Below are 22,223 nucleotides of genomic sequence, written 5' to 3' on the forward strand. Positions count from 1 at the left end.
AGACAGGTCCAAGGTGTCTTACGTGGTCTGCTTACTGCGGGGAAGGGCTTTGGACTGGGCCATGTACACAGTGAGCAGCGACCAGCCTAATACTAATAATAATCTGTGAACTCCCGTGACAGGAATCTTAATTTCGATTGACTTGAAAAGGAGGCTTGGCCTAAAGAAAACAATTGAGTCTGTATTGTTTCATGAAAGAATAATTAATTATCATTTTTATTATGCACAGCAAAATATGTTTAAATAGCTTTAATGTAGGGTGTAGCTTTTACATGATTACTTTACTTTTTAAAGTAAATAATCTAAAAGGAAAAGACAACACACACACACACACCTTGTGTTGACTAAGTAAAAATGGCAGCAGCATGAGCAGTCCACCATCATGTACGATCCACCAGACATCGATGGTTCCCTCCTTCAGACGGTCATGGTGGCCAGGGAAATGGTCGATGTTCTTGGCAACCAGCAGAGCCTGTTGTGCCGCCGTCGTCTCTCTCACTGTTTCTGCAGAGAGAGAGAGAGCGAGAGCGAGAGCGGGAGAGAGAGAGAGAGAGAGGGAGAGCGAGAGAGAGAGCGAGAGAGCGAGAGAGAGAGCGAGAGAGAGAGCGAGAGAGAGAGCGAGAGAGCGAGAGAGAGAGCGAGAGAGAGAGCGAGAGAGAGAGAGAGAGAGAGAGAGAGAGAATTTCAAATGTTTCTCATGTCAGGGTTCTGTGTCTCCCTCCTGTGTTTTCCCCTTGAGTCCTTCCATGCTTGATTTTATTTTGTTGCACACTTCTAAGTCAAGGCGTTCCCGTGTCTTTTACCGATGAAGTTCCTCCTCGCGGAGGAGTCGCGGGCCTCTGTCCAGCCTGTCGGCCAGGCCATCAGGACGGCGTTGTGTTTCATTCCTCCCAGCCCTGCTGACTGGATTAGCAGGGAAAAGCCGTCTCGCAGGTTGGAAGACACCACCACGTGGGAGAAACCCTTCATCTTCTCTGCAGCCATGGCTGTTTTCAAGTTCTGAAGGGGACCAAGAGGAGGGAAGGAAAGTAGAAGGGAAAGGACGGTAAAACGGTTTCAGGAGAGGAATTGGGCCCAAAATTTGGGGATTTAGATGTAAGTTGACAGTAAGCAGAATTATCAGGCTTCAGACTGATACTATTGACATGACTGACTCTATGAAGGATGACTAACTTGAGTTTGCATTCAACTTTATCTGAAGCTTTTACTTAGAGAGACACATAAACACACTCAAGCAGGACCAACAATGACTGGATTGTAATTGTGGTGTGGTAGCTTCCAAAAAAAACAAAAAAAGCATCCATCAGTCCTCACTCAGGGCTGAATTTTACTGGCTGGAATCTTTACAACTTGATAATATGTTCATAAACCTGTTTTCAGCTTGTTCTGCTGCCCCCATGTGGCCAAGAGAATCTCTTAATGCAGCTTCAAAAAGTATTTTGACATTATTTAGTGTATGTGAAAGAAAAGAAAACAAATGACACACCAACACAATAGCTCGCTGGATTTACAAAATATATATAATTTCAAAGAAAAAAAGCATCTCTTTATTTGAACATGTTTATAGTTTTCTATGTGCGCTTGTTTTGCAGATAATATCACTTTTAAATGATTGTAGCTGCATGCAAAATGATAGAACACACACTCAGTGGCAACGTTGTAAAGGTCCAACTGTCACCATATGATATGAACTGTTCAATACAACTTTTTCCAATATTTCCCCACATGTACATGTGGGGAAATATTGCCAAATAAAGTGGCCAGTGAGTGTCTAGGTTTAACATGTGAATGAGCACACGGTTTTTACGTTAGCTTTAAATGGGTGCTGTGCCCGTGGCTTCTACAGTATGCTGTGAAAATACACAGGAGGCCCGAGACCACCTGACCACCACGCAGAGGACTGAACAGAGCAGACTGACAAACCTTGTCTCCCGTCTTGGCATCGTTCCCTCGGGCCATGAAGGTTCCCTCCAGGACCGAGCTGACGATGGTCAGTCCCTTTCCCGCTTTGAGCTGCGTCGTGAAGGACAGGAGGCGAGGGTGTTTCACCACCAGGTCAGAGTCTAACTTACACAACACCAACACCTGAGGCCTGAAGAAAGAGAAATAAATGTCAGTAGTAGAATACAGGGGGCGGGAAAAAATAAGCATTAAGGATAAAATATTACAAATCTATTGTTATACTAAAGAGAAATTGTGCCAGTTTTACTCATCACGGGGTGTTTACATGTCTTGGGGAGTGTGAATTTTGGCTCGAGGCTAGATGAGCCACTACTAGCGTAACCCACCTGAATCCTAGACTGAACTGAGAGCGGGTGAGCTGCATTGTGGGTAATGTAGGTGCATGGTTTTGACAGGGGAGGAGAATACGCGGAATACATTTCTCATCCTTTTCTTTTTAACTCTCCATCATGAGTCAGACAAAGTTGCGGAGCGATACTAAATTGGTACCACAATTTAGTATTTCTTTTCTGTTTATTTACTGTATTGCCCCTAAATACATGTTTGTTTAGATTATATTTTGCACAGATTTTCATTTTAGACTTACTTCAGAAGCAATCCAGGCATGACAAGAAATACAGATCCTGCAAATAGCACACCAGGTTGTGTGCGTCCCTTCCCCTGGCTTCATTCGGATTAAAGCAATTCACAACGCACACACACACGCTCACCTCCAGTTTTTGGTGTGTAGCGGCACTTCCTCCAGCCGGATGAGAGCGTAGCGTGCTGCATTTAAGGACAGACCTCTGATCCCATCTCCCCATTCCTTCACTGCCCTACAACCACAAAATTCCAAATGGGAAGTGAGTGTTTCACCTCGTCCCCAAATGCTTCAAAAATAAAATGAGACGTTCATATGTTTCATGGGTCTCAGTGGCGTGAAAGATGTAAAGCTTGATAGATCTCCTGACCTGAAATCGACAGACTCACCCTCTGTACTCAATGTACTTGTAGAGACAACCGGCTATCACCATGGCGACCAGGGCGTAGTACCAGGAGGAGATGAACATGAGAGAGAGACACAGGCTCATCCCTAAGAAGGACAGGGTCCTACCGGACACACACACACACACACACACACACACACAAGTGTAAAAATCTAAATTTGTGGTTTTAATCAAAGCTTTGGGAAGCTTACATCTTACATGTTCTTGCCTTTAGTAGGAAAGTGTTCTTACCAGTGATAGAACGTGAAGCGAGGTCTCCAGTTAGGGGCGTGGAGTAAAGTCTGAACAGCACAGGCCAAGTTAACAAACAGATAGCACATGAGGAAAAACCTGAGCGGGTAGCAAAAACAGAAAAGGAAGATTTTTAAAGAGAGAAAGGACTGTTATAAAATCGGCAAGAAAAAGTAACACGGACTGACAGCAGGTTGGATCAAGAGCGGACCGACTGTTTATTGTTTTCTATAGGGTTAAGCCACCTACATGGAGAGGATGGGGGCCACGGCATCCAGAGAGCCAATGAGGATCCCTATCTCACAGATCCCCACTGTCAGCAACAGAGCCCAGGTGGGCTCGCCGTTAGCCTTCCCATGACCGAACACCTGAGAGAGAGAGACACGAACAGAGAGAGAGGCAAACACATCTCATCATCATGGTCAAAAACTTTTGAATTTAATATATTATAGGAAGCATTACATGTTTGGTTGCTTTCTTTGGTTTGAATCGTACAATGTAGCATATTTAGAATATTGTATATGTGACAAATGATTCATTATTTCAGTCACTTATCAAGGAAAAACGTCAGAGAAAAATGAACGGCATCACCTTGAGGGAATTGTGATGGGTTATCCCACATTATCCCACAAAGGACCTCTTGCTTATCTTAAATGTCGGTGAGGTTTATTCATAGGAGTGTTCCAATTCAGATCCACCAATCCAGATGAATGTCACCTTGTCACGAAGAGGTGCACTTTTAAAAATGGACGTGTCAGACTTTCTGATCGCCCCTTTGTGGGTACATTTCAATCCCAAAAATGTGACCAAAGAGTAAAAAAAAAGGAATTTTCTGAAACAATTTGAATGAATTAATGGTATAAAGCATGGCGAGCAGGCGTGAGACAACGTTATGATATGTAAGGTGGTCATGTGAGTCACAGACAGGTTGGACCAGAGAGGATTATGGCCTACAGTACAAGAGATGGTGAAAGTGTTCAGACCTGCATAAAGATACACAGGCAGCTGTTGGGGTTAGGTTTCCTAACTAAATAAAAACATGAAAAACAACATGGCAATCTGGTGAATGATATGCTAATATATATATAATAGTTATATATTATTTTTTAATCATTGATTAAAAATAATATATAATATTTTGGTATCATACTATAACTCCAAATTCCTTCAGATTATTGTCTAGTGATTTCAGTGTTTTTTTTCCTTGTGCAGAATCTGTAGCCGACACGACTGGTACGACAGATCTGGACCAAAGCGGAAATTCCACGAATGTAAAAATTGGTGAACGCCACAATTTCTCTTTCACGTGATGAGTGTGTTTGTCCAAAAATAATTGGTTGTTGTGTTTCTCTTCAATTCTACAGTTGTGTAACATAGGATTTAAATTGATATATAATATTTTTTAACTATTTATAATATGATCAATAATTAATTTCATTATTTTGTAAAAGCATTATGGTCTTTTAAAATAAATACTAATATGTTATTTATATGCGGCATGCTGCATGGGGCCCTGCAGTCTATTGCCCTTTTTGGGGACTTTCCTAAAGAACTTTCTCAAGAGAAAATTACAGAAAAAATTCTGGAAGACATTGGTGAATGAGGCACATTGTCTTGAGTTATCATCAATCATCGGCTTAGTTGGAAGCTGCTCTAAATTTAGGAGGATTAGGAGGATTAGCCCTCTAGTGCACAAAATAAAGGTGAGCAAAGCAATGCCGTGACTGTCTTAGTACGCCAGCACACGGCAGTGTCATGGGGCATGAGAGGAAGCTGAAAAAACCCATTCAATACCAGATCAAAAATTAACACACACCAACAGTCATTTTGTGTTTGGGTGACGCACACAGGACTGTAACATATACAACTTTTTTTTTAAATACAGGTCTTTCTCACACTGACCTGCAAGAACGGGATGATGCCATCCCGAGCGATGGCCTGCAACAGCCGGGGGGCGCCGGTGAGGCTCTGAAGCCCCGCCCCGCAGCAGGAGAAAAACGAGCCAATCACAATCACCCAAGGCGATGGCCAGGCCAGAATGCCAATCACCGGGTTCGTTTTGACTGAGAAACCAAACCTGCAACCACCATAAGCACGCACACCATGAGAGGCAGTTCAGAAAGGAGACGGCCCACTGAGAGTCATGGCCATGACCACGCCCACTTAGGAAACAGGACGTGTGCATCATCTTTATTATATAGAGCATCTTTGATACAACACAAAGTGCACTGTTGCTGTGTGAGCTACGTCAAAGACACATTTTTATTTCACGCAAATTAACTATTTAAAAGAACAAAAGCTTTCCATCACCTATTACCTCTAAAATACCAATGTTGCTGCCATTTGTTTCTCTACAGAGTTAAAAAAAAAATACCCTTACTTGTCTCTCAGCACCACTCCTTCAATACAGGCTCCGAACAAGACCACGCAGGAGATGTCTGAGCGAGAAGTTAAGACAGAAATACGTACTTACTTTGCGGTAAACAAGCTTAATCTAATAAAATCGGCAAAATCAGAGTTGCTGCTCTCTGACATCACCTGACACACCTCCTACACATATGATGGTTTGCACTGTAGTGTGTATATATGTATTGAGGATACAGATGAAAGAGGTGGTGAGAATTGCCATTATGGTTCCTACTGGGATGGACCTCTGGGCATCTCTGAGATCACCAGACCTATTGGAACCAGCCATTATACCTGAAATCAAACACACACACAACGTGAGTTAGACTCAGTTTTGGAGGAAGTATTGTGATCCTTTACTTATGTCTACTTCCGTCTCTTTTCAAAGTGTTTCAATATAACATCATAATCATCCTAATTTCTCCTCAATATGTTAGAGTCCTAACCTATTCATTTGTGTTTGATATTTGATCTACCTGTGACGGAGGGGAAGTATATTCCCACCAGCAGAGTGAAGTAGGTTGCGATGTCATTGAAGACGTAGGGCAATTTTCTGCCCGAGTCCTTGGCTTGTACTGAAAGCTGGCTTTTCTTCTCTATGTGCGTACCAGCTGGACCATAGTCGCCCCACAGGTTGTCTAGCAGAAAGACACGGAGGAGAAACAGCCGGACGAACATGAGGATTCATTCTCGTTGGACAGTGAATGTCTTGTGGACAAAGCTGACCATTTAGCCTGGTGGCACGTGAGAGAAGCAATACTGGATTTTAGCTTCATGAACAGGAAACATTCAGGATCCATCCCCTCCTTCTTCTCACCTTTGATAACTCCGCTCAGGAGCCCAGGTATGGCCTGTAACTCTGTCAAGTTGTTGAGGTCGAAGTAATCGTCACAAGTTGCGTTGTCACAGAAGAGGTGCGATAGATCCGTGGTCACGCTGACGTTCTTCACAAGCTCCGTCTTGGCGCACGTGTCAAACTTATCGTTCTTCAGAGATCGGTTCCCCAACAGACAGACACTGTGAAGGATGGAAGAAAAAAAATGTGTACAATGAATGAAAGAGGGATTTGCAATTTCTTCTTTTTTTTTACAGTGGTTGTTAAACGCTGTGTTTTGCACATGTTCTCACTCCCAACTTGTCAAATCAGCCGCTTGGTGAGAGGTCATACACTTAAACGTAGCCCTCTAGCGTCAGTTTTGTTTCCGCTTTTGAGAATAGACTTTGTTGCCTACAAGAAACACCTTTGTTAGGTTTAGGAAAAGATTGTGGTTCAAGTTAATTGCGCTGAATTTGATATCCAGTGGAAGCAGAGGGATCGCCTCCCTGTGGCTCCCAACACAGCGGCGACAGCTGAGCAGACGGCTTGCAGCGAACAGTGCAAACAGCGGTAACAGCGCTGACAAAGCTAACAGTGTTTACCTGAGGGTGAACCAGAGCGTGTGCTACGCTACCGCAACGACGGCGAGGGTTCGGGACTTTGTTATCAGCTGGAACCTTCACATGAAAGCAGTGCAGAGCAGCGTCGTTGAGCTAGAAAATTGGGGCATGCTCACGTACACTAACATTTGTTGCATAGTTAATTATGCAACGCAAGTTAAGTATGTTACGTGGCATTATGTAACTAAACTTGCTTACGTATCTTAAAATAAGGCTTTTGGTTTCACATGGGACCCATCCATCCAACGCGACATCCTGCCAAATGCGGACTTTGCCGCTCTTTACACTCCGTCACCCGACTGCCTCCTTTACACCGAGCACAACTGGGGCCACGTAGAGTTCTGATCAAGCTGCCGTATTTGGCAACTCGGGAGCAGGGGCCACAATGTTTGTATCAGATGTAACAGATGTGTTACACAACAGGAGTCAAGGAATACCGTGGCTTCAATACAACCAGCCCAATTCACTGCACACACACAACACCTGCATGTTGTTAGTGTTACACATATTATAAACCAATGTGTCACAGCCGTGACCATAACAGTCACAATCAATGAATGCAATGAAGTGCATCCCATTTGTACTTTTGCATAAATATCCAATATTTAAGGGAGTTAAATTTAGCATATCGCCGATAAGAACATTTCTGTCCTGAAAAACATGGCAGCGTTAAATGAGAAATTATTTTTCAGCTCTTAGGAACTCACTTCATTTCTGGTAGTTCGATGAGCGTCTTGATGACTCCCGCGTAAGTGGCCATGATCGAGAGAGCCACACAGGCCAGAAACACCAGAGACAGTTTGTTCACATACCTGCAGAAAGAACGGGAATACATGTGAGTCTGCTTGCTGGTGTGTGTGTGTGTGTGTGTGTGTGTGTGTGTGTGTGTGTGTGTGTGTGTGTGTGTGTGTGTGTGTGTGTGTGTGTGTGTGTGTGTGTGTGTGTGTGTGTGTGTGTGTGTGTGTGTGTGTGTGTGTGGATACTTACTTCACCCCCACAAACACCACCAGAGCCATCAGGAGCAGGCAGCAAGTGCCATAGACTCGCATATTGTTTGACGTTTCTTTAAACATCGGTGCTGTTGGAACGACGTAGGTCTGGCAGTGGGGAGGAGACACCAGAAAGAGAGTGAGTGTGTCATTAACATGCAGCAGAAGTGACTGCCGACGTGGCCGATCTCTTATCCGCCAGAGTGGTAACCTACCAGCAGAATCTCTATGGTGCCCAGTATGTACATGGATCCAGCGAAGGTGGTTCCCAGGTAGAAACAGAGACCCACCGCTCCTCCAAACTCAGGCCCCAGAGATCTGGAGATCATGTAGTACGAGCCGCCGGCTTTGGAGAAATGAAATCCCAGTTAGTTCGATTGCCGGTACAGGTATTCCTTGGTATTTGAAACTTTATTTTGAGAAAAAAAAATTGGTGTTTTCCATTTTTCACTGGGGATGATGGGAGAAGCTCTGATTTGATCAAAATGTTAATATGTTTATCTAATTATTTAGCAATTAAGTGTCAGAGTGGAGAGAAGTGAGTGAGTGTTTTGGGGCTGTATGGGCCTATGAGGAAGAGTGCTGAACAAAGTTTTAAAAAAGCACGAGCATTGATCATCAATCAAAAGATAATGCAGTAAAAAACATTTAATTATTTATTGAGTTTAAAGGTTTTCCGTTGACAGTTGGATTTTCAGTCAAACACTTATTTATCATAATGTGTCAAGCAGATTCTAGAGGGGGGGGGGATATATTGTTTTTATGATTGCCTCTATGAATCTTTCCTGTGAAGTTTTTAGGAAATGACAGTGTTCTCACCACAGATATGCTGTTGAACAAAGGGTGACATGTGTTTACTGTGACTCTTTGTTGTGTCAGGCCCAATCACCGTAACATAGCCACAGAATGTTACATACGGTTTTTGCCAGTGGTAAATGAATCACGTGAAAAATAAAAAAGTCAATAATACTAATGAACGCAACGTTTCATAATGTACCTGGGACAACTCCGTTGGTTGCTATGGCGCTCATTGATATGGCCGTGAGCAAGGTCTGTGTTGAAACAAAAAGGACACATGTTAGGTTTTGGATGGAAGAAAAGAAAGATGTTCGCCAGCTGCATTTCATGTATTAGTGTCAAACGGTTTCACAGGATAAACTGTTATTAAATACTGCCAGGACCACTGCTGGTCATTCAGGCATGACAATACGTTCATGTAATACAGAGTAACACATACGTAGATACAGTTACACATCAAACGTCCACAGCAACAATGCTACAACCAGTCAATCCCATCAGTCAATCCCATGCAGGTCCACATAGTCCTGCTTTTTATAGTCCAGATCCCAAACAGGAAAGAAACGAGGAGAACTGTTGAACTGCAACAGCGTGTCGTTTAAAGGGAAATGCCCCAAAATCAATGCGTGTTTTTACGGTGGCTTTATAAGTGATTGTTTACCGAGCCAACTCTGACCACATCATGTTCCAGTCACAGTCACTTCTACGGTCGAATTTGGTTTTTAGTTTGGAGGTATTTTGTGTGCTGTTTGAATTTCTTTCTCTCTAAATTGAATGTGTGGGATCACGCTGGTGTGACAAGTTTTACAGAAAATGTTAATTTCATGGTCTGTTATGTTGAAATCTGTGATGTGATTCAGAAGAGCATTCATGAATAACATGACCTTTTACAAAATCCACAAGAGTTCAAATTCATCACATGTGAGGTTGAAATACTAAGAATGTGTGTTTCTTACATTGTTTACATTGTTCTTTATGGTGTAATTTAACATTAGTGTTAAACTGTGATCTACACAGTGGTCTTGATCTTGAGTCTGAGATCGATTGCTTTGGTCTCCACAGACATACCTCGGGGGAAACCGCGGCCTTTTGCTCATTGCAGTAAAGTTCTTGCTGAGGAAAAACCATCACATCACTCTGGTAATTATTTATCCCCCTTTTTCAGGGGGCGTAGCACTGAGGATAGATGGGACGAAGGTCTGGCAGGTATCTGACAGTTATTGATACCCAACACGATGAACACATTTCAGTCATTACATGTACAGGTGTTGTGGTTTAATGCTGCGTTCCAGACAACTTGAAACATGTCTGACCTCCTCCTCGAAAAAGAACAAAGACTTAAAGTCAGTGTTCCTGTAAACTTGAGCCAAATCCATCGACTTCAATTAACAGTTGTCTGACATCCCACAACTAAGGAAACGGTTAAATGTTAACCATCAACTAAAGGGCAACGTAAAGTACATTTGCCTGTATTTGATTAAATAATACATACTATCATACAGTTAAACTTGTAACAATTGATGTTAGAATATATGGCTAACATTATTGGGTGTCATAGAAAACAATCTCTGAAATGTATCTTCTTTGCGTTGAGTGCCGGCTATTCACATCACATGAGCGCTGAGCATTTTAAGTTCAAACTTGTCAAACAGTCAGCTCTCTGTTTAGCCGCAGAGCCGCTGATGTTGTAAATGACACACAAATGTTCTGCTCGTTTTGCGAAAGGCCCCTCTTTATTCTGACAGAATGCTCGGGCATGAATCGACATCAAAGACCCGGAGGAGGGTGTGCTGATTGGCCTGCAGTTTTGTCTGCCATGCTCTAAATCTCAGACTGAACCTCAGACATAGAATTACGGCCGAGAGGAGGCCTCGCTTGTTTGTCTTTCCTTCATTCACAGTGTCGTTGGTGCCACCACTCCCATTTTGATCCCCCCCCAAAAAAACGCATCTCATTTCAAAGAGTGTGAGCCCTTCACTCAGTTTGACAGCCCGTTTCTTTCTGCTGATCATGTCTGTATTCAGGAGAAAGTCAATACGTTCCGCGGTTGCTTTTGTGAATCACTCACGCAGATGCAGCACATGGAGACGATGGCGAAGGTTCCCAGGATTCCTGCTGTGCCGACGATCCAGGTGAGACGCAGGAAGAGGATCACGCCCAGGATGTTCTGCATGCAGGGCAGGTAAACTCCGATGAAGGTTCCCATTTGGGGCACCTGGGGACAGATAAACAAAGCGCACACGTGCACAGAGGTGAGGATCAACAGGGTGAACATGAGAGGGAGACTCCTATGATACATGTGACCTTTGGATTCCTTTATGCACAGAGTTATGTACATTACATTCATGTTACATTACTAAAGATGTGCTTCTGACATGTTATGAGGTATTAAAGAAAATAAGCTTTGAAAGAAAATAGTTTTTTCCTTTCTTTACCGTTTTAAAACTGGTTAATAACACTTAATATTGGAACTTAAGCCATTTTTATCTGCACGTGCCTTGTTTTACAGGCGGACTTCATGTGATTTAGAATTTCCTTTTACGGTCTATATGTAACGGAAGAGTCAAGTTGTGCACGAAGAGTTGATGCATTTCATTTTTATTAACTGTTCAATCTTTTCCTAACCCTAACAACTGTCAGAAATTATTTTCAAAATGTTAAGACTCCGGGACAGAACATGTTTTAAGATTCATAAAAAAGTTAGCGCTTTAATGCTAAACAACCTGGTAACCTTGCATCTATTATACGAATATGAAAATATACTGCACATTTAAAAAGTGTAACTGCCGGACATAAGCTGTCTCCTACTTCACTGCAAAGACATTTCTTGGCGGGGGTTTCAAATTCCCACAAACTTTGCATCTTGTGCCTGATTGCGGTTCCAATAGAAAGGCATCAAATATGATTAAAGAAAACAGAGAAAAGGGTTCAAATGACACTGAAACTGTTCTTTACAAACATGGACCAGACATTCCAGTTGCTGTCCTGACTCTGCAAATTCTACCCCCGGTGCAATAAGAGCATGAAGACATGATTTGACTGTCAGCATTTATAATAATAATAATAATATATAGAATATAGAATAATATGCTATTATTAGAACATGCAAAATCTCAAACATCCACACTGAGTATCTTTAAACTCTATTCTTTGACAGTGTGGGGAAAAATATACATATGCACATTTTTTTATTTTACATCTAAAAAGCAAAATATATAAAAAATATTACAAATAAAGTATCGTCGAGGATCCATACAACAGCTTCAGTTACAAACTAACATTGTTGTGCTTACAGCCTCACTATCATTTCCCATATGCTCCATGATATTTACAGTATGCATCACGCTGCACAAACACTTACTATCATACCTTCTTCTCTCCCCAACAACCAAGCGTACGTACCATCTTCCCAGTTACAAACACTTTGTCCTGCGCTTTCTCCACTGCGATCAGTTGTCTGCCTAAATACTGTGACGTGCCTGACGTTGATCTCCAGATATCCCACATCTTGTCTCTCGTGTCAGGTCGTCTTTCTCTTCCTTACTGCTTTTTTCTCCCCCCTCACTCTCCCTCTGCACGTCTCAGACCTCCGCTTTTAAAGGAAAAGCGCAGCTCTTCAGCTGATTCGGGGGGGCGGATTTCACTGTAACATCATCAGTGTCTAACACAAAGCTACAGTTCAAGGTCCCACTGGGTGTCACCCGAAGACAGGAGGGCAATCAGGGACGCCAGTATTGTTGTGATAGGAGAATATTTTCAACAACTTTCATGTGCAGCCGTCAGTAATGAGAGCAATTAGGTTTTATCTTTTTTTTCAGGCTGATTCTAGACTCAATATATTTAAATGTAACTACCTCTAGCTATCTTTAAGGTAAAAAATACTGGGTCCAGTATTTTTTGTATTCCTAGCAGTGTGGAAGAAAGTTTGAAAAAGCATTTAGGCTTTCATGTGAGGAAATATGATTATAAACAGAATTAGAAAATTCTACAGATTCTCTTTTTTCAGCGTCTGGCAAAAGTGATTGAATATAGATTTTGAAAAGGTCAGAATGTTTGTCTCTCGCTGTCTGCCAGTGGTGGGCCGTCAGGGCCAGCTAAGCCTTCTCTGCTGGCCCTGACAGAATCACAAAGTTATAGCTATTTTATCATTTCATTATTTTTCATAAATACACTACATGTATTCTAAACCCATTTGCTTATTTTCTCATTGCACAGCTACTGTCTTCCTCAGTTGCTCTGCTTCCAGCGCAGCTTGTTTTAAGTAGAGCAGGGCTGTCAAACTCAAGGCCCGCAGGCCGAATCCGCCAGCAAAAAAATAAAAATGATGAGATAGAAAGTCATAATTATGAGATACTTAAAAACACAACAGTCATAGAAGCAGCTCTTTGGCTGGTTACCCTACATTTGACATGGAAATGGATTTCCACAAGAAGAAAGACTTAAAGCTCACGGCACGTCTTTATGTAGCTCAAGCGCAAGTTCAATCAGGAAGACACTCACTAGTAATCTCTGTCTTTCCTCTCCTTGTAATTACTCTATCAGCTGATTGGGGGCGTGCACTTTTAAGTAACCAACCAGATTCGGCACACCGGGTCCTCAAGCCAATCATATCGTTGCTGTCAATCTTTAAATAGTGTTCTCCTCTCTGCTGCTGTCAGGTGTCATTTCAGCTAAGCAGATGCAACCCTCCTCCACCCCAGTCGCCTCCAGTCAGCATCACAGTCGTGCTCCTGATTCATCATCAGATAGCAGCGACTCCTGTCATCACCACCACCAGTGTCTGGACTCCAAGGGGGGATTAGGCCTGTTGGACCTCAGTATCCCTACCCTCGGTGATAGTACTTCAGGATGGAGTCCAATAGCCAAAGACTTTGCACTTTTTCATATTTGACGCTTGTATAATAAATCATTGTTAAACTTATGAAACAAGTCTCTCCTGATTGAATTAACAATGCAGCCCATTCTTTGGAGATGTCTACAAGCTGCTTTCTCTCCTCGTGATATCCTCCCAAAGACCAATGCCTACAGTAAACTCTACTGTACTCCAAACTCCAAGCTGTATTTAAAGCTTGTTGGACTGCAAAACTCAAAAGATGGGTTTATGTATTTGTCTTTTGGCAGAAACTCATTCTACTGTTTCACAGTACTCACAACTTCAGTTTCATGATTGAAACAAGAGCACATAAGAAAGGAGGTGGAGTTGCTATTTTATTTAATGATTCTCTTCAATGCAAGCAGATGTCCTTTGGTCATTTTAGTTCTTTTGAATATGTGGCTCTGAATTCAACTCAAGCTTTATTCCTAAACATTTACAGACCGCCTAAATACTGTGCAACCTTCTTTGATGAGTTTACTGAACTTCTGTCTGTAATCTGTATTGATTTTGACTGTGTTGTTATTGTTGGTGATTTTAATATCCATGTTGATAATCCCCAGGACAGAGAGTCGATAGAACTATGTGGTGTCCTTGATAACTATGATCTGACTCAGCATGTGACAGGACCCACCCACAACAGGGGGTACACTCTGGACCTAATCATCAGCAAAGGTGTAAACATTTCCAAGGTCGCTGTGACTGATGTTGCACTCTCTGATCATTTCTGTGTTTTCTTTGAGAGTGCAATCTCCTTGCACACAAATGTCCAAACCAAGGTTGTGACAAAGCGTTACATCTCTGAAAACACCAGTGAACTATTTATTCAGAAGTTCTCCTCCACACCAGCCCTCTCTTGCCTCTCAGTCAATGAGCTTGTAGATGGCTTCAATTTTAAAGTTAAAAATATTATTGATGCCATTGCACCCACTAAAGTGAAGGTTGTCTCGGGTAAGCAAAGATCTCCTTGGAGAAATGCTACGTTGGTCAAAATGGAGAAACGAGAGTGTCGGAAAGCTGAGCGCAGGTGGCGAAAAACTAATCTCCAGGTTCACTGTGACATCTATAAAGAGAGACTTCGCAATTATAATTTGGAACTTAGAAATGCAAGGCAGTCATTCTTCTCTGACATCATAACCAAAAACAAGAACAATACACGCGCCTTATTTGCTACTGTCGACAGGCTAACAAACCCTCCAGTGTCGGTAGCTGCTGAACTCCAATCCACCTGGGCATGCAATCAATTTGCCTCCTTTTTTACTGACAAAATTCAGAAAATTAGACAAGCAGTCAGTGCCTCCACACCAACCACAGGATATGTGTTGTCCCGATCTCTGAATAACATCCATTCAAATATCATGACACAATTTCATTCAATTCAATTTCATTATACAACATCTGAAGTCATCCTCCTGCTGCTTGGATATTCTACCAACACACTTTTTCAAAAATATTTCAAACTGCATGACCACTGATCTTTTACAAATTGCAAACACATCCCTTCTCTCAGGTGTCTTCCCACAAGCCCTACAAACTGCAGTTATTAAACCACTCCTAAAGAAGGCTAGTTTAGACTCCGCAACAATGAAAAATTATAGGCCAATATCAAACCTCCCATTTTGAAGTAAAATAATTGAAAAAGCGGTTTTCCAACAGCTGACCAACTTCTTGGCCGTAAATAACTGCTTTGATGTTTTCCAGTCAGGCTTTTGACAGAACCACAGCACTGAAACTGCTCTTGTTAAGGTTTTCAACGACATCCACTTAAACATAGACAATGGCAGAAGTTCAGTCTTAGTGTTACTAGATCTCAGTGCTGCATTCGACACGGTCAACCATGCCATACTCCTAGAAAGACTAAAAATCTGGGTGGGACTCTCTGGCACAGCACTTAACTGGTTTGAATCCTACTTGAAGGGCCGAGAATACTTTGTGTCTGTAGCTGATTACACATCAGAGCTGACTAAAATGACATGTGGTGTTCCCCAAGGTTCAATACTGGGGCCTCTTCTGTTCAACATCTACATGTTTCCACAAGCTCAGATTATGGAAAACAACAAAGTGTGTTATCATAATTATGCAGACGACACACAAATCTACATAACTATGTCACCAGGGGACTATAATCCCATACAAGGGATGGGTAACTGCATTGAACAAATCAACAACTGGATGTGCCAGAATTTTCTTCAATTAAACAAAGATAAAACAGAAGTAATTGTTTTTGGTACCAAGGACGAACAATTGAAAATCACCGCTCAGCTTCAGTCACTGATGTTAAAACCCACAAACCAAGCCAGAAATCTAGGTGTAGTTATGGATTCAGATCTCAACCTGAACAGCCATATCAAGACAATTACAAAATCAGCCTACTATCACCTGAAGAATATATCAAGGATTAGAGGATTTATGTCTCAACAGGATTTGGAAAAACTTGTCCACGCATTTATCTTCAGCAGACTGGACTACTGTAATGGTGTGTTTACAGGTCTCTGTAAAAAGTCCGTCAGAAAGCTGCAGCTGATTCAGAACGCTGCAGCTCGAGTCCTCACTAAGACCAGGAGGGTGGACCACATCACCCCAGTTCTGAGGTCTTTGCACTGGCTTCCTGTCCAACAAAGAATTGACTTTAAAATCCTGCTGTTGGTTTACAAAGCACTGAATGGTTTAGGGCCAAAATACATCTCTGATCTGCTGCTACCTTATGAACCATCCCGACCCCTCAGGTCGTCTGGGACCGGTCTACTTTCTGTTCCCAGAGTCAGAAATAAACATGGAGAAGCAGCGTTCAGTTTTTCTGCTCCACATATCTGGAACAAAGTCCCAGAAAGCTGCAGGTCTGCTGAGACCCTCAGCTCATTTAAATCAAGATTGAAGACTTTTGTTTGCTGCTGCCTTTAATTGAACCCGATTAAATTAATATATTAATCAATTTCCTGCATTTCTGCATTTTACTACTGTATTTTATTTCTTATACTGTTTTTTTAATGTTTTCATGCAATGAATGTTCTTAATTGTTTTTAAATCTCCTTTTATTTTGCCTTATGTTTTGATGCTTTTAATGGTTTTATGTGAAGCACTTTGAATTACCTTGTTGTTGAAATGTGCTATACAAATAAACTTGCCTTGCCTTGCCTTACTGCATATATCTAAAATCAGAAGCTTGTACACTGAAGTTCAACGTCCTGCCTTTTTCTTTCTTAACAATTCCTGACAGATGAATTAGATAACCAACAGCTAATTGTTATCTCTTTTGAAATGTGGTTTCACTCATTCATTTCTGCGGACACATTGAATGGATTTCAGAAAGACAGGTGGTAATTGTGCCCTCAAAGACAGTATGTTGATGTCAACAAAGACAATGAAGATGAAACACTTCAGAACAAGGACACACGTGGAAACTTTAGTTTCTTTGGGGGGGGGGGGGGGGGGGGGGGTCATGCATCATAACAACGCAGTGGGCTGGTGGAAGTAACAGACTGCATTTAAAGGCCCCAAAACAGACTGCCCTGCATTGGCACCCTTGCTGAGCCGCCAGCATCCTTAAAAGCTGCCAGAATTAGTTTGCTACATGTTGACCGCTTTAAAAAAAAATCCAAACTGACGATCCCGACTAAACATCACGTGGGCTTAAAAAAACACGTTGGTCCGCACCATGACAGTGACCCTCCTGACCCCATCCTCGGCCTCCTCGTGCTCTCGAACACCCTGGGTCAGGTTGGTGTAGTTGGCCAGCTTGTTGAGAAGAGATGACACCATAGGGGTACTGTCCATTTCCTCCTGCAGGGAGACAGAGAAAGAAAAAGCACGAATGAAGCAAAGCATGAGTATTTCGGCTTGAACAAGAACTGAGACGCGCCACCACGTCGCTCCTGTTTGTCTCTCGGTTTGTTTAGAATTGAATTTAAGATCTTATTGATTACTTTAAAGATCCTTTGTGGCTTCGCTGCTTGTTATATTTCTCACCTCTTTGTAACATAGCAGCCTGTAAACATAGTTTACGATACTCATTCAGAGGTCTGATATTTGTTCCACAGTCTCCCAGCTTAAAAGTAGGGGACAGAGCGTTTGCAGTCAGGGCCCTGACCTTATTTTACAGACTTCTATCAGAATGCAAATTCTGATTCTATTTGTGTCTTTTATTGGATTTGAATTGTCTTTTATTTTCTTAATTTAGTTTATATTTGCTTCTATCTTACATTTCAATCTCACATTACCGGAAGTGGTTATATCGGTTTAAAAATGGTTGAATTAAATCTGCTGCCATGAAGCACTTTGCATCTTGCACTCTATTAAATTAATATTTTTTTTATCAATTAACATTACTATTATTACCCACATTTGAAGGTTTGGAACTTTTGTGTCAGAAACTTTCAATAACGTACCTGTAATTAGTTATCCATAAATCTTCAGCACCAATTTGCTTTTAAAACGTAACCTTATATTTTTTTGGTGCATCAAACTGTTTAACATTCATAAACAGCAGACATTCTGAGAAAAATCATTTTTGTCTTACCTCAAACAAGGCCATGTTCTTGCCTTCATAATAACGTTCTCTGTCATCGTCTGTGTTGATGAACGGAGTGGACTCTCTCCGAAGGTCATCTCCTGGTGGATACACAGAACAAATACTCACACTGTAAGATACACACCACTGAGAGAGCAGCAAGGGACAGGGCAGCTGGATTACCAGGTACGGTTCTTGTGTAGTATCTGTATATGTGTAGTATCTGTATATGTGTAGTATCTGTGTATGTGTGGTGTCTGTATACTGTAGTAGCAGTGAAGTGGCAAATGCTAGGCAAGTACAGTCTTTTTACTATAACCTCTTTACTACAACAGGGACAAGATAAAAACACACTCAAATACAACATGTATGATACACTTGATAAAGATTTACTCAGGCAGGTTCTATGTTTACTGCTTACATCTTGACTATTTAGTGGGAGTTTTACTTCAAAACACTATTTATTTATATAAAGCCATGTTACAAATAACACAAATTCCCCAAAACAATGAAATAGTAATATACACAATGAATATTGCTCAATATTCGTATATTACTGAAGACTTCCATGATTTAAGACGAATACATGAAACAGATGTAATTAGAAACCTCTGGCTCGGGGATTACAGTGATACTTGTTGCTGTCTGTCGCCATCTGGTGGCCGATTCTGTAAGTACCGAGAGCAAGGTTCGCTTCATGCAGAATTGCAGTCTCAGGCGATGTGGCGGTCTGTCTTTTCTCACAGCCGATCGTTGTGAACCATTGCTGTCGATATGTAAGTAACAAGATGTGATGTTTTTGGCGAAGATAACATAGTCCTTGGTTAAATACTTTGACAGGAACATAGTTTTTTAGTTTTGACGCAATTTCTAGTTTCGAACATACCAAGCATGTTATTCTTGACTGAGACGAAAAACATTTTCGACTAGAGGCTTACTAGGAAACCACATCCATATTTCTAAGTTGAAACCCAATATTGCAAATTCCGGTGAAATCTGGTCTAAACGTGAACGTTTAAATCAACGTCTTCAAATAGTCGTTGACAAAAGTTTCAAAATCAAGACAAACTGAAAGTACCATGTAGTAGCTTTAAGCACTAAAGGTCTATCACATACAAATGGACATGTTTTGTGCATACTGACACACACACAAACACACAGTACATACAGTATATATGCTGTAGGAATGTGAAGATTTGCCTCTAACATACTTATTTGCCACTGTACTTCTGTCAGCAAAACATACTATACTTTGCATACACACACAAATAGTCTAGTTCACCAGCATAATGTTTCTTTCATGGAATATTTAGCAATATGCACAAGAACAGTAAAGTGCACATGCAGCTATTCTAGCATGTTCCTTTGAAACAATGTCACAGTATTGCTGAGCTGTCTGTTGGACTCTGGAATCAGATCAACACACATATATAATTTCAGTCTCATCCTAAACCTACATGAAATGTTTTACAAAAAGACAGATGTCTTCCTTTTATCAATGAATGCAGAAGTTAAATGAATGCACGATAGATTGTAAAGGTGTAAGTATCTCTTATTATTTATTTATTATATTCAACAGCAAGTTAGAGGTTTAGTTCATCAAGTACATCACAATATGTACAAATCAAAATACAGTTTCCTCTGGTATGAAGCACGGAAAACAAATTGACCCTTCGCTATTCGCAATCTAACAGAGCTACCATGGAGCCCACACTGTCACAAACTGCAGTTCCTTCAAAGATATGATCTAATTTTTGGAGAGTAAAAAAGCTATTTTATAGAGAAGCAGACAGAAGGGTCTACAATATGTGTTTGAAGGATATATCCAGGATGCAAAACTGATCAGCAGCAAAAAACAGGTTAAAAAGATAAAGGTAGAAGCTAAAGCCTACAGATCACAGTGTGAAAGTGAACCATCACATCACCTGGTGATCGAGACAGACGACAATGAAATTAAGGAACAACAGTGTTCCTGTCAAGCCGGGTAGGTCTTTATTTACTGGTACAATCATTACAAAGCAAAAGCAGCATGTTTAAACATTCAGTGTAGCTGGCGTAGCATAGAAGTGCTAACGCTAGTTAATGACATGCTAACACTCTGATAATGTTAGCACCACAGGTTTTTACGTCGAAATGTGAATTTAATGCAATTTTTAGGAGTGGGGTGTCAAAACGTTTTTTGGCAATTCGTCAAAGAGAAGTTGGAAATGAATATAAATTCATATACAACTGAATAACTGAATATTTGATCTCAGGGGATGAAGTTCAACCATACATTTAGAAACGAGCTATCACTGTCCAATACAGTAATCTTTAAGTGGGAAACTTTGGATTGTGCATGTTTTAGATTAACTTCAAACTTTATTTGAAATACATAAATTAAGGTTTCTGCTAGACCTGCAAAATGCAAAAAAACGTGTGTTGTGTGCAGCCTAAGGAACAATATTTCAAGCTGGAAGTGGAACAACACCAAACACGACACCAGTCATAGGATATAGTGCTTTGGAAAATGATTGTACGGAGATGTTATTGTTTCGACAGATAACTTCTTGTGTCATCAGCACTGAGTGCTTAACGTTCCATGACTTCTGCCTCTACGATGAAACACCTGAAGAGTACAAGTACCCACTGTACTGCTGTAGTGCAGGGCTCCCATTAAAGGGACAGTTTGGTTTTTAGGAATTTGCTCACAGTGGGGGGAAAAAACATGTATAAATATTGTAAAGGGGCACTCCACATATTTGTCACATCAAGTTCAGGTTACTCATCATCATCTACAGTTGCACGATTGGTCTGTGGCTCTGGGATTGTGGAGTGAGGCCTCTGTAGCCCACGTCTCAGCTCTGCTTGAGGCTCGGCCTAACGATAGCGCGCTACTGAGTTGCATTCTGGGAAATGTAGGATCCAGTGCTGCTGGGACTAAACCCAAAGGGATTAAAAGCCAGGATATCTCAGCCAAAATTAGCCTAGTTTAGCATAGTGACTACATGCCGATGGTGTCAGTTTGTGTGCCTGTGTGTGTGTGTGTGTTTGTGATTAAGAGAGATTCTGAAAATCTCACCGCTTCTGACTGAATGTCGAGAGAAAAACAAATGCATCCATGATCGATTTGTTTCTGTGTGACATACATTAAAGCTACGATACATTAAAGCTGTTGTACATTTTCCTACAAATTGAGCAATACTTTAAAGGGACAGGTTGTACAATACCTGCAACTGAGCTTGTTGTATGACAATGTGGACAAAGACTTTCATTTCACACTAAAAAATAAGATCTTTTGTCATTTTTTTAACATTTTATTTTCATAACCTCCTGGAAATGACTGATTTGTACTTTCATTTCCAGGTGTTGGTACGCTCAGTGAAACAATTTGCATGTTTGAATTACCCAACAACTCAGTGAACCACCAATGATTCCTATAACCTCGGGCAGGGTAGGCCATAGCTGCCTGCTAAACAGGAATTGCCTTGCACGTGAATGCTGCTGTAAAAAATGCTACGTCTTCAAACAAAGGCATGTTATCATCGTAGTGTGGAATTCACCACCTGTTTGGCACGCTTGGCAATTGAACACGCTGCATTCTGTCACGTTGCATCAGAGTAGTTACCAAAGTAGATCACTCCGAAAGTGGATCAGCCTTGCTAAAATGAACAGCAGCCACAAGGAAATCTGAACTGATCTCTGATGGTGACTGAACCCCCCAACACGCACAGACAGAAACATTAGTTAAAGGCAAGAAGACAAGACACCACAGCACCAAAATCTGCATTCATAGTTTCATCTCGTTGCTTATTGCCGCCAAGAAACTGAAGAAAACTTGCTGACTCGTTTTCAGATTTCTTCATCCTTGTCATAAACGTTAAGTTGCCATAGCCACCTAGACAGATAAAGAAAGAGAGCTAATAACAAGCTACAGCTTTGTTGGTGGAATGTAAAGTTGAAATGATAAGTGGCATTACACACGACACATGATCGATGTTAAAGCAAAGCAGGATGTTTGGAGACAAGACTGTAAAGAAGGTGTTGGTCGAAAC

General features: G+C 41.3%; 1 protein-coding gene across 1 annotated transcript in view; it reads right to left on the minus strand.

Moving 5' to 3' along the window:
• LOC306789427 (solute carrier family 12 member 7-like) overlaps positions 1 to 22,223 on the minus strand; it is a 31,293-nt gene that overhangs the window by 7,032 nt on the left and 2,038 nt on the right. The window contains exons 2-20 of the mRNA XM_079285372.1: positions 18,199 to 18,290; positions 17,337 to 17,462; positions 10,878 to 11,024; positions 9,009 to 9,063; positions 8,227 to 8,357; positions 8,010 to 8,119; positions 7,730 to 7,834; positions 6,403 to 6,602; positions 6,062 to 6,223; positions 5,781 to 5,879; positions 5,560 to 5,617; positions 5,082 to 5,256; positions 3,429 to 3,547; positions 3,180 to 3,278; positions 2,932 to 3,051; positions 2,673 to 2,777; positions 1,924 to 2,092; positions 804 to 999; positions 335 to 504 (exon numbers count right to left, since the gene is read on the minus strand). Coding sequence (XP_079141498.1) covers positions 335 to 504; positions 804 to 999; positions 1,924 to 2,092; positions 2,673 to 2,777; positions 2,932 to 3,051; positions 3,180 to 3,278; positions 3,429 to 3,547; positions 5,082 to 5,256; positions 5,560 to 5,617; positions 5,781 to 5,879; positions 6,062 to 6,223; positions 6,403 to 6,602; positions 7,730 to 7,834; positions 8,010 to 8,119; positions 8,227 to 8,357; positions 9,009 to 9,063; positions 10,878 to 11,024; positions 17,337 to 17,462; positions 18,199 to 18,290 — 2,438 coding nt within the window. The remainder of the gene's footprint in view (positions 1 to 334; positions 505 to 803; positions 1,000 to 1,923; positions 2,093 to 2,672; positions 2,778 to 2,931; positions 3,052 to 3,179; positions 3,279 to 3,428; positions 3,548 to 5,081; positions 5,257 to 5,559; positions 5,618 to 5,780; positions 5,880 to 6,061; positions 6,224 to 6,402; positions 6,603 to 7,729; positions 7,835 to 8,009; positions 8,120 to 8,226; positions 8,358 to 9,008; positions 9,064 to 10,877; positions 11,025 to 17,336; positions 17,463 to 18,198; positions 18,291 to 22,223) is intronic.

Source organism: Melanostigma gelatinosum (assembly GCF_949748355.1).
Source record: "Melanostigma gelatinosum genome assembly, chromosome: 15".
NCBI lineage: Eukaryota > Metazoa > Chordata > Actinopteri > Perciformes > Zoarcidae > Melanostigma > Melanostigma gelatinosum.